The sequence below is a fragment of the Schistocerca serialis genome, chromosome 5, assembly GCF_023864345.2.
Source record: "Schistocerca serialis cubense isolate TAMUIC-IGC-003099 chromosome 5, iqSchSeri2.2, whole genome shotgun sequence".
Taxonomy (NCBI): Eukaryota; Metazoa; Arthropoda; class Insecta; order Orthoptera; family Acrididae; genus Schistocerca; species Schistocerca serialis.
Genome location: NC_064642.1, coordinates 483913144 through 483926748, shown reverse-complemented (window position 1 = coordinate 483926748; position 13605 = coordinate 483913144). Strand labels below are relative to the sequence as shown.

The 13605-nt window shown below is 38.3% G+C and overlaps 1 protein-coding gene across 1 annotated transcript; it reads left to right on the top strand.

Annotated features, from left to right (window-relative positions):
- The first annotated feature begins 5800 nt into the window (after positions 1 to 5800).
- LOC126482016 (putative gustatory receptor 28a) lies at positions 5801 to 7126 on the top strand. Its single transcript, XM_050105984.1, has one exon. It carries the CDS (start codon positions 5801 to 5803, stop codon positions 7124 to 7126), a length of 1326 nt encoding a protein of 441 aa, XP_049961941.1.
- Positions 7127 to 13605: the final 6479 nt, after the last annotated feature.

Genomic DNA, 13605 nt, shown 5'->3' with positions numbered 1-13605 from the left:
CCCTTGACGGTCTAGGAATGGTAGAACGATGGGTTCGATGACGGTTTGGATGTACCGTGCACTATTCAGTGTCCCCTCGACGATCACCAGTGGTGTACGGCCAGTGTAGGAGATCGCTCCCCACACCAGGATGCCGGGTGTTGGCCCTGTGTGCCTCGGTCGTATGCAGTCCTGATTTTGGCGCTCACCTGCACGGCGCCAAACACGCATACGACCATCATTGGCACCAAGGCAGAAGCGACTCTCATCGCTGAAGACGACACGTCTCCATTCGTCCCTCCATTTGCGCCTGTCGCGACACCACTGGAGGCGGGCTGCACGATGTTGGGGCGTGAGCGGAAGACGGCCTAACGGTGTGCGGGACCGTAGCCCAGCTTCATGGAGACGGTTGCGAACGGTCCTCGCCGATACCCCAGGAGCAACAGTGTCCCTAATTTGCTGGGAAGTGGCGGTGCGGTCCCCTACAGCACTGCGTAGGATCCTACGGTCTTGGCGTGCATCCGTGTGTCGCTGCGGTCCGGTCCCAGGTCGACGGGCACGTGCACCTTCCGCCGACCACTGGTGACAACATCGATGTACTGTGGAGACCTCACGCCCCACGTGTTGAGCAATTCGGCGGTACGTCCACCCGGCCTCCCGCATGCCCACTATACGCCCTCGCTCAAAGTCCGTCAACTGCACATACGGTTCACGTCCATGCTGTCGCGGCATGCTACCAGTGTTAAAGACTGCGATGGAGCTCCGTATGCCACGGCAAACTGGCTGACACTGACGGCGGCGGTGCACAAATGCTGCGCAGCTAGCGCCATTCGACGGCCAACACCGCCGTTCCTGGTGTGTCCGCTGTGCCGTGCGTGTGATCATTGCTTGTACAGCCCTCTCGCAGTGTCCGGAGCAAGTATGGTGGGTCTGACACACCAGTGTCAATGTGTTCTTTTTTCCATTTCCAGGATTGTATATCTTTGTCTGGAAACTTTCTTGCATGTGGTTTATTTACGTTATGACAATACTGTCACATGTTAGTAGGCGGAAGGTGGAATTCGCAAACCTTTACATGGAAGTCTAGATTTATGCATTATGGGAGGTGGAAAAACTGTGTTTAGGAATCGGAGGTTTCATGGAAGTCGGTTTACCAACAAAAAAGAGGAAGCAGCTCGAAATGAAGAACATAAGATCTCAGCTTCAGCATCGAATCTTTGGACAGAAGAATTGTACAGGTGCGAGAATGATACTGATATGGACTCCACTGGATTCGGGTTTATTGATTTAGAGCTTCTCTGCCAGGCTATAAAGTTTCCATGTTCATGTGTTAGTTGTAAAAATACGGAATGCATAATTGTAGTTGAAGAAATAAGAGTGGGAATAGCCTGTGATTTTAAATTAATTTGTAATTAGTATGGCTATGAATTTTCATTTTGCTCCTCCAAAAAAAAGGACACTGGTACCTATGAAAGCAATTTTAGGTTAGCATATGCTCTGAGATGCCTTGGGTAGGGCAGGGAAGAAGGTAATTTATTGTGTGGTTTTCTAAACATGCCTCCACCTTGTGCAAGTTAGAAAAAATAAATAAAGTAATGTCTGATATTGTATGCAATACTGCCGAAGTTTCTATGAAGAAAGCAGTGGAAGAATTGGTGGAAAGAAACCAAAAAGAAATAGATCCTGGGGTAGATATTCATGGCAATGGAACTCCTACAAATGTTACTGACCAGTGTGTACATGTAGGCGGGACCTGGATGAAAAGGGGTCACATAACTCTGTATGGAGTTGCATCTGTTATTAGTATTGACTTGGGTAATGTTTTAGATGTAGAAATTATGACTAAAATACTGCCACCAGTGTGCAACAAGGAAAATGTCGATGAATGAAGAGAGTGAGAAACTGTGACAAGAAAAGCATGCAGCAGCATGCTCTAAAAATTGTAGTGGCTCAAGTGGGAGCTTGGAGGCTGCTGCAGTTGTGAGGATTTTCTCCAGATCTGAGGACCAGTATGGTGTTATATATACTAAATACCTTGGTGATAGGGACTCCTCTTTGTTCAAAGCTCTAATAGATAAAAATCATTATAATACAACAACAGAAAAGATCGAATGTGTTGGTTACATCCAAAAGAGGCATGGTGGTAGGCTTCATCGCTTGCTTAAAGAGAAAAGGGGTGAAGTACTTGATGATGGAGAACCACTAGGAGGCCTACTCTGAAAGATACTGATTCTTTTTAAGTTATTTTATGGGAGAGCTATCAGGAAAAACACACATAATTTAGAGGCAATGAGGCGTGCTGTGTGGGCAATTTTTTCTACAAACTATCCACTCACCAAATACCAATGTACAATCTGTGTCCGAAAGACGATTGATGTAAATTCAGCAACAGAAATGAGACATATTCACATAAACACTCATTACTAGAACCTATTATGAATGCAATTAAGTCCACAATCAGGTTTCTCCAAATCCGGATTTATTGAGGAAGTGTCTTCACAGAAAGACACAAGATGCTAATGAAAGTCTCAAAAATTTAATTTGGATAGATGCTCAGAAAGGACATTCTGTGGACTTTAAATACTCAAAATATGTGTCTATGATTCAGGTTTATGTTATAATAACGGAAATAATGGCAGAATTGAAGTGCTGAAGAGAGTTGGTTTCGATCCTGGTGTGTTTACAACAAACGCAGTTTACTCCACCGACGAGAGCAGGGTCAAGAAAGCTAACAGATCAGTGTCATACTGGCAAATACAGGCCAGGCAGATTCGAAAGGGAAGGAAGAGAAACTTATAGCATGAGGAGCATCAGCATGGAGGATTCTAAATTGAGGTAAGCTTATTACATGTAGAAGTATGAGAAGAAAATCTTTGAACCTCATTTTCTCTGTTTTACATTATTTACGTTATTAGAAGCCCTTTCCCAAAAAGTATATGCCTAATTGGTAGAAATTTTCGGGAACTGTTTGCAGCGTGTTGCCGTCTGTCTGGAACTAAAAAATATGAGATCTTGCATTACATTCTGATTTTTAGATGATCGTATGTAGAAAACAAGTTAATTTTGGATGCACAAAATTAAAAACTCTGTTACTGATACAGTTTGTACCATAAATTAATGACTGTAATTCAGTGCTCTTATAAGTTTCTCAGGACACTACAATAAAATTTTCAGTTTAATTGCATTATTAGAATTTGAATTATGGATTTTTATAAAAAAAAGACAATAAAAATTAAGAATTAAGTTTTCTGGCAACATATTAATCTTGCATAAATATTATATTTTTCTGTTAAAACACAACTCTTTTGCTTTACACATTCAAAATATGTTAGATTTGTACATTAATAAATGTGGATGTACAGTACTAGTCATTAAAATTGCTACCCCAAGAAGAAATGCAGATGATAAGCGGGTATTCATTGGACAAATATATTGTACTAGAAATGATATGTGATTACATTTTCACGCAATTTGGGTGCATGCATCCTGAGAAATCAGTACACAGAACAACCACCTCTGGCCATAATAACGGCCTTGATACGCCTGGGCCTTGAGTCAAACAGAGCTTGGATGGCGACAGGTACAGCTGCCCATGCAGCTTCAACACGATACCACAGTTCATCATGAGTAGTGACTGGCGTATTGTGACGAGCCAGTTGCTCGGCCACCATTGACCAGACGTTTTCAGTTGGTGAGAGATCTGGAGAATGTGCTGGCCAGGGCAGCAGTCGAACAGTTTCTGTGTCCAGAAAGACTCGTACAGGACCTGCAACATGTGGCAGTGCATTATCCTGCGGAAACGTAGGGTTTCGCAGGGATCGAATGAAGGGTACAGCCACGGGTCATAACACATCTGAAATGTAACGTCCACTGTTCAAAGTGCCGCCAATGCGAACAAGAGGTGTAACCAGTGGCACCCCATACCATCACGCCAGGTGATACGCCAGTATGGCGATGACGGATACACGCTTCCAATGTGCGTTCACCGCGATGTCGCCAAACACGGATGCGACCATCATGATGCTGTAAACAGAACCTGGATTCATCCGAAAAAATGACGTTTTGCCATTCGTGCACCCAGGTTCATCGTTGAGTGCACCATCGCATGCGCTCCTGTCCGTGATGCAGCGTCAAGGGTAACCGCAGCCATGGTCTCTGAGCTGATAGTCCATGCTGCTGCAAACTTCGTCGAACTGTTCGTGCAGATGGCTGTTGTCTTGCAAACGTCCCCATCTGTTGACTCAGGGATCGAGACGTGGCTGCACGATCCGTTACAGCCATTTGGATAAGATGCCTGTCATCTCGACTGATAGTGATATGAGGCCCTTGGGATCCAGCACAGCGTTCCGTATTACGTTCCTGAACCCACTGATTCCATATTCTGCTAACAGTCATTGGATCTTGACCAACGCGAGCAGCAATGTCGCGATACGATAAACCGCAATCGCGATATGCTACAATCCGACATTTATCAAAGTCGCAAACGTCATGGTGTGCATTTCTCCTCCTTACACGAGGCATCACAACAACGTTTCACCAGGCAACGCCGGTCAACTGCTGTTTGTGTATGAGAAATCGGTTGGAAACTTTCCTCATGTCAGCACGTTGTGGGTGTCACCACCGGCGCCAACCTTGTGTGAATGCTCTGAAAAGGTAGTCATTTGCATATCACAGCATCCTCTTCCTGTCTGTTAAATTTCGCTTCTGTAGCACATCTTCGTGGTGTAGCAATTTTAATGGCCAGTAGTGTAATTACTTTTTAAATAAATTTACATTTTCCGTTACATTTTCCCTTAATTCAATTGCGCATTTAATGAATCTGTAAATTCATTAAATAAATTTCTTCAGTGTTCGCCTGACACTGCGCACACAGCGCAACTGAAGTGCATAAATGCCACTTCCTCTAATTACTAACAATCACATAGCACTTGAATGTTCATGGTGAGTAGTTTTTAAATAAGGGAAAGAGTCGAAATATAGATACGATAATAACAATACGTAGGTGACCCCTTTTGTACAGATTTTGTTTACTTTTTATTCACTAGTTAAAGTGGTCTCTTTGACTAGTGAGTCTGGGTAAGTCAGTTATTTTTCAGTGAAATAACAGGCGTAATGAATTCCAGTTGAGAATACTTGTCAAGGAATTTATTGTTTCGGCACTTGCCTTAGAAGCAATGATAATTAAACACTTTGGTCGAAACGGGGAATGGGAACTATTTTTTATTTAATTGTAGGTCAATGTGTCCACGAACTTAAAACCTTGAGTAGACCTACATTTTCTACGTACAAAGAGTAAAGTCGATGAGCTTCCCGACGTGTGCAATGTACCTAAGTCGCTATTGATCGCAGGCGATACGAGCGGCAGCGACGTTTTCGTTATATAGCTGACAGCTGTTGCTACCAAATTAATTATCCAAACAATCAAAACGATAAAACGTGAGGCAATGAGGTCTGGCGCCAACGTCATCAGAATGAAAGCAGGTGCTACCTGTATATGGGACGATTAGGAAAGATAATGAAATTCAGTTGTTCGTAAACGGATTGCACGAGGAAAACGTGACACTGTATTTAGGAAATAAAATCAAGAGATCCATTGTTCTAGGACAGTAGAAGACCAGCACAATGCGATTATCTTGAAGAGATTTGAAATGCGTTTTTTTGGTAACGAAATAATTTTCGCCTTCTTGACTGTCATGTAACGAGCATAGAAAGAGCGAAGTACTGTGATTATGCAGAGCGCAGTGGGCTGCTATTTCTGCTAGTCTGTGCTTCGCTTCAGTCTCAAAGGGCTCGTCGTTTGTCCCGAGGAGATTCCGTGCAGATGTATACGTTACGAAAACTATTCGCAGAGTTTCGTGTTTTTCTTTTCCTGTGTAAAGCGACTGGCACTGCTCCTATTTCGTTTGACAGTGAAAGTGGACGGGTGGTTGTGCGCAAAAGGGCGAGGTTTTACTGTGTATCTGTCGTACTCCTTATTCTTCTCTGTGCCGTATCTGATATAGTGTGGAAAGCCACTAATGGGTACAGAAACTTTGAAAGCATTGCGAAGTATACTTATGTATTCACCGTTGCAGTTGCAACAAGCTCTGCTGTGACATGTATTCTATGGAACTCTTCTTTGAAACAAAACGACGTTCACTTTTTCTTCCTAAAAATGGTTACTGTTGGAACTTTTTTGAATAACGATAAGGAAGCTGAGTACATCCGATTGAATACTCTCCTGCTAAGGGGAACAATTGTAGTAATCGTATACTCGGTTCTTCTGTATGGTAACATGTTTTGGGATAACGGAATTACACTAAAATATTTTTCAGATACACCTGTTCATATCATACATTTCTTGAGAAATATCTTACTTTTGCAGTTCATGGTACTTAATGGGGCTGTGGGAAGAAATTTTGTTCAGCTGAATGAGAATCTGCTGCAAGTGTTCGAGATTAGCTCAGAAAACGAATCTGATATCAAGATCTCTGAAACACTACAATTTTCGTTATCAAAACAAAACACACACAATACTGGTAATCTATTTATCAGAGAATTTTCTTCACCGTCAACGTTAGTAGTCTCTAAAGCTCAAGCATCTTCGAAGCACCCTACATACAATGTGCCACATTGTAATCGAATGGCCCTGCAGACTGATAGTTGTGTCTCAATAAAACACTTGCGTAAAATCTATTGCATTCTAAGTGATCTCGCAAAAGCTGTCGACAGGGCTTATGGTCCAAACAATCTCTTCGAAGTGACTAGTTCCTTCGTGAATATTGTCGCATTGCTCTACACATTCGCAGTTTTTCTACTACAGTTAGATGGAACGTCACCTATATCAATGTATGCCTGTATTACAACGTTGCAATGGACTGTGATGCTGGTTTGTCGCTTGTTCAGCATTGCCTACAGCTGTGACATGGTTGTGCAAGAAGCCAACCGTACGCAGCGGCTGGTCACCAAACTTCAGATGCTGTCTGCTGGCTGTGGCTGCCAAGAAGAGCTGAAGCTGTTTGGGGAACAGCTGGCGCGCAACACACTGCACTACAGCGCAGCTGGGTTCTTCACACTGGATCTGTCATTGCTGAAAAGCATCGTGGCTGCTGCGACGACCTACTTCGTCATTCTCGTCCAGTTCCAGGTTTCTGGAAACAAATCGTAGCTTGGAGATGTTGCTGAAGAATGCATTCTAATACCTTGACAGATATTGAGAATTTTTTGAAAACTTTTCTGAGTATATAATATGAAAGAAATTAATATTTTCTGCCTGTCGTTTCAAAATAATTATTTTTGAATAAGTTATTCAGCTACGAAGCTCATCATTACCATTATGAGCAAATAATTATCGTTACCCATTTACATGAGGGTAGAATTCTCATTAGAAACGAATTTTAGAAGATATTCTACCATTACATGCACACAATATTAACAATATTTGTACAGTGATCTGTATCTAGAAACATATACAGCGATATTTTGCTTTGACATATTGTGGTCAGGTATGTTTATGTTACAAATTTTTACTACTAGTGCATTAACAGTTTGAAAAATAGTTTTGTCTACTTAGCATGGGAAATTAATTATGTCTTCATATAAATCCATATTAGTACCAACTATTTCAATATTCAGCATTCCAGACTGTAGCCACAGAAATTTTGATGACTTTGAAATTTGGAAAAACATGTGAAAATGTGTTTATACAAACCGTTTCACATAAAACGGATTCGCCTCATGTAAGGGCTAATCATCTCTAGTAGTTGAATTGCTAGTGAAGTGGCCATTTGACATGGGCATCATGTCTTACAAATGGGTAACTTCATCGTTCTTAAAGTTTCTGCTATCTTATTTTTCTTAGTTAGTTCACTAATACTTGAATCTCAGGCATGAGGTGTAACTGTTTGATGTGGGACCCCTCTGTTTTACTCTCCAGTCAGATAAATTACATTAATTTACAATGTGAACTTCACACTGGTTAATAATAACTTATTCCACAATAACGCAAGACTATAACACAAGTAGGCTTGTCGATTAATATATTTCTCAGTAAGAGAGAAATTTGTACAGATCAGTGAAGAAATTTCTTTTTTCTTCAGTTTCCATTGTTAGAAAATCTGAGATGAAGCAGCAGATGAGTCATAAATGAAATAACAGAAAAGTATAATGGAATTCTGTTCAGTGTGGAAACCATATAGAGAATGACATAATTTCCTATACGTTGCAAGTGGAAAATATGTAACCCTTGGGTATAATTATTTATAAGATAAAATACTGTTGAAATAAAGTATAAATATTATACTAAAAACATTAATAACACAGGGTGAATCTCTCAGAGAGTGATCACTGAGATGTTGAAGGAGGTTTAGAGCTTCATTTTATTCAGTTGTAACCCAATGAAATGAGTTAAGGCTATGAAATATTATTTTGTTATTGATTTAATGTTAATTAAAATGAAATGTAAGAGAATAATTTAAGTATATCTATGAGGTTGATCAATGACCAATGGGAAATAACTCGTGAAGAATCAAGGAGAATGAAAAAAAAAGAAAATATATCGTTAGCTGAAAAGTTAATACTGATTCTTGAATCTCAGCTGATGAAAATTGATGATGTACATTTAAATAAGGACCTAATGATAAATGGATTAACAACAAAAGCACACAGATAAAGATAGTAATTCAATAACTGCACTGTCTTACTATTGTGTTCACACTCCACTGTCAAATTTATATTGATTTCAGACTATAACTTCTCCTTTAGATATGGTATTAATTTATTTATGTATTTCAGCACAAAACACTATTTTATCCATGTATTATTATTGTATAGAAAGAGATCATACTATGTATTATTATTGTATAGAAAGAGGTCATAGTATTACTTATCTCTTATATGGCATTAGCATTTAGGGGTTAGCATCAACTTGAGGTCATAATAAATGTATTTGTCATCCATATCCTACAATGTCATGCCTGAAGTGCAATGCTGAAATTTTAGCTTTAGAACTTTTTATTTTGTTTTGATGTTTACTCAATGCAAAATTGTTCACAAACTTCACATATAACATAACAACAGAACAGTTTTAACACAGTTCAGAAAAGATTTCATACATGTTTTCTCATAATAGCTGAACAATCTCAAAATGCTTGGTGTATCACCAGTCTAAGCGTTTACAAGAAGTGGTTCCACTGTAGTGAGACACAGAAGTCACACATTTGGTGCAAATTTCATGTTATATATAAAAGGAAATTCTTTATAGAAGCTTCTTCTAGTCAAATTAATAGATGGTGTTATGTCCACTTTTAATAATAGAGTGAAATTTTTATAAAATAATAATTTTTGTGAATCGTAAGTTCTTATAAATATAATGGAAACAGAAGATGTTTATGTGGTTATGAAAATAAATTCAGTTATTTTAAAAATAAGCACAATCACAAGATTTAATTGTACTTAGTGTTTCCATTAAGTTAATTGTGAAAAAGTTAACTATAAGTTAGAAATATCAGAGTAATTCTTGCTTTACTGATGAAATATATATAGCGAATTTTGGTTATTCTACTGTGATATTTGTAGGATAACTAAATTTCGTTGTACATGATTAACACACAGGAACACATAAATTATTATTAAAAGAGAGACAAACTTTGGAAAACACAAAACTGTCACTGCAGCAATGCATTATAAGTATGTGAAGTACATGGCTCTCATACTCTGTAGCCTAAAATCGGAAAATAATTTACTGAAAATAAAGTGATGTCTCAAATTTCTTTTTTTCTCAATAAGTTACCATATATTTTCATGCGTTATAACGTCCTCCTGACACAATGCCAGGCATAGAATATATATGAGATTGTGTGATTACATGTAAAAAATACATTTACGAAAATTAGCCATCCCATATTTTGAAACAAATTGTTCCTGAAGTCAGATTGTTTTTTGCTGTATCCACAAAGTCTACAATAAAAAATGAAGAAATGATAAAGACACAAATTAATAGGCAGAGTTAGGAATTAACTAACCACAACTAACATTGAAAAAGTGAAAACCATGCTTTCAATTAAAAGTCTTGTACGAAATTTTCAGGAAAAATCCAAAATAATCTCACATTGTAAGCAGATGTGGTTCAAAAGTCACATGTATGTATTCAATAATAGTATTTCACAAAATTACTGAAATCCTAGTTGTTGAAATCATTTAATGCTGAAAACTGAGAATTTACCATTTTCTTAATCTTCTCATCTATTCAAGAACACAATTCAGCAGAAGGGAAATAAATAGCTATTGTGAATTGGGCTTTTCATCTATCAGAATGTGCCAGTATTTGCATTAAAAAACATACATCAAGTTACACATTTTATTACACTGGCTATCACACATAGGAAAATATACTGAAAAATGTTTATGTGATCAACAATATGGAATTTATACCACAAAGCACATTTGTGTAACTATACACACTTTTTTGAGGAATCAACACACTTAGAAAATATCAGTTTTATAGAAATGTGATGCATCTCCTTGACCATATAAAGTGATGCTGCTAAAAATAATAGTTCACATGACGAGTTATTACTTATATTCAGAACCCTTTTTATCCTTTGGCCATAATTTCCATTTTGTCCAAGTTTTGTCCCTTTAAGATTTAAAATCACATTGTCATCGTTTCATTCTTTATTGAGCCTTTGGTTTAACATTATAGAAACGCATCTGAAAAAATTAGCAGTTTTGTAAGGAGGAGGACTGGTGTATCAGTATACAAAATATTATCTTTAATCTATTTGGCTATAAGTGTGGTTCCTTAACACATTGTTACATAATTATAATGAAATAGATATGCTACATCATAACAAATAATATAATTATTTCACTGCTGTCTAGTGAAATTTGACACTAATACACATATATTAAAAATAAAGGGACTTTTCTCACAAGAGCCCATTTATAAATATAAACAAAGAGACCACTTACTGAACACCATGAAACAAGAGTAAAGCATAGTTCAGACACTGGACCAAGGAAAGACCGATGCTTCTAATTTTTCGATGGTAAGAATACTGGTACTGTTGGAGAAATTTAGCTAGAACGCTACACACTAACAGAAGAAGAAAGAAGATTAGCAAGAGTAATAAGACAATAGGGTCATAAATTAAATGGTAGGGTTTAAAAAAGTAAGTACTACCCAACGGCCACCACCCACCAATATGACACACTTTAATATATATGGTATATAGATATACATACAATATATAAAAGAAAACATTTTTAGAAAAATGCCCAAAAATTTTTTGAACCATATGCTTCAGACTATTTCCTCATACACTAATAAACTTTAGGATTGAAATGAACTATATATTTATAATATAATAGTATATACATTTATGTACAGTACATAAAAGGGAAAATGTTGTTAGTATAAATTATTGATCAATTTACCTCAAATTTAACATGATACTCTAATGAGTAGTTGGGTGGTCAGGCTATGTGTTTTAACACATATTTCAATATCTAGAAAAGTTTTTGATCGACTTACTTTTTACACAATACTCTAATAATTATTCAGGTGGATGTAGGTCATATTTTTTTGTAAACAACGATGAACAGATTATCTGTTAAAACTGATTGTGAGAAAGAATGTGTTGTGCTATGCTGAGCTGTGAAATTTTTTAGTTCCATTTTCTTACCTGCAGTCAGTTTTAATTGCAATGGCAGGGGATTTAAAGACTAGACAAATTGTTTCCCCCACAAATATTCATTCTCCTTATATATAATTTTAAACCAAAGCTGGATAGAAAACTATGTGCTGTTTTGTTTCCTTCCTCCCAGTTGGTTTTAATAGAAAACAGGAAAGTAATATTTATGTCTTACCTGCTTATGATTGGAGTATTACTACAGAATCTAAGTCATCCGTCATCCCAAAGTTTGTGGTCTGATCCATTTGGAGATTAAAACTATGCAAAGTATTGGCTTGATGCTACTGTCTTCGTGATATAATAGTAAGGGAGGTCTGTTAAATCTTGAATACGATTTAGCCACTCATTTTAGGAGACTTCACATCCCAGTCAATGATTTTTGGCAACAGCAAGAAACAAAGCACAAAGGTCACAGGGATGGGAGAATATGAGAGGGACAGATGTAGTAGAGAAAATGGATAGAGAGGAATAAAGAGGAGATGGATAGAGATAAAAAGTTGCAGGAAGTAGGGAAACATAGGGGAGAAGGAGATAAAGAGAGAAAGGTGGGAGATTAAGATAAGAATGTCTATCCAATTCCCTTTCACATTTAGGAATTGCAAAGGATTTCCAGGTTCATTAGTGGTTATGGTTGTGAGGTAACAGGCTAGTTGTGGCGCCCTGGAAATATTATATGTTTGGAGTTGGGGTGGCCGCACAGTCCTTTTGGCCAGCTGGGGCCCAGCAGCAAGCACATGGTGCCAAACATTGGCCAGATGGGAGGGGTAGCCCCAGTGCATGGTCCTGCCATATGATTGGGAATTCCGCTGTGACAGGGATGGTGCTTTGTGTTGATGAAGGAGGTGTGTGTGCCTAGAGTGCCAAAGATGGCGGACATTGTGAAACCATCATGGCAGACATTTCACAGTTTGTATAGAAATTAATAGTAGCCAGATGAATCATGATACCTCAAAAAGAAACACGTACATTACCATTATTTGCACGATGATTCTGATGGTGCAATCAGATTTTCAATATATTTATTAGTTATAGTTTAGTATCTGGCGATAAATTATACAAGTAGCACCCTGCAACGAACTTCCAAAATCTAAACGGTTCACCCGATTTCGTCGATCTACATGTCTTTAGAAAGCTATTAGTGTGAACCTAAATCTGTATAAATTACAGGCTTGTAACTTGAATAGTACATGAGATATTGGAGGCCAAAGTGGCCGATTACTAACGATCCCGTCAGGCCGTAAGTACTCCACAGCTACACGAGAAAACGGCAGCAGCATGCTTAAAGTATATTTATTCATCTATATCTTTGTTTATATCCGATATATGCAATTCATGAAGAAATTTGTCAATTATTTGCTGTGTTTAGAAAGCACAGAGACGTTAGACTACTGTCCTACTTTTGCATGCTAGTCCTTTGATATATGTCTTTAATTTGTATATGTAGTTACTAATGTGTGTTAGAGCGTATTTATGGTCCAGCCATAGGAATACTTATTTAATTTCAGGTTATTTAAATGTAAATCCATTATTTAGAATATGTTTCATTATGTTTGTGAATGTGTGTTGGTTTGAAGACATAGAGGGAGCGCTATCGCCAATCACAGCGCTCGTTATTAAGAGAGGAGACTACCAAAGTGAATGGAGGGGAGTTCGGAACAGTGCGGCGAGAGGGACAGTCGCACAGGACATGGGAAACACGGCACATGACACAGGAAGTTCTGGACCTGACAGCGTGAAGGACACAGAGATCGCGGAGGGACTAGGACAGTGGAGCAGTTTGTACATGGTCACGGAGGATAGAAATATTTCAGGGTACCGACCTGAGCTCTTGTGTGATTTCTGTGGCTTCTGCAGTGAAGTCGTAGTGTGCATTTAGAAGTGAATATTTCATGAGCTGTGTTGTTGTTCATAACTAATTATGTGTCGTAGGAATCTATTCTTTCCCTGTTATTCA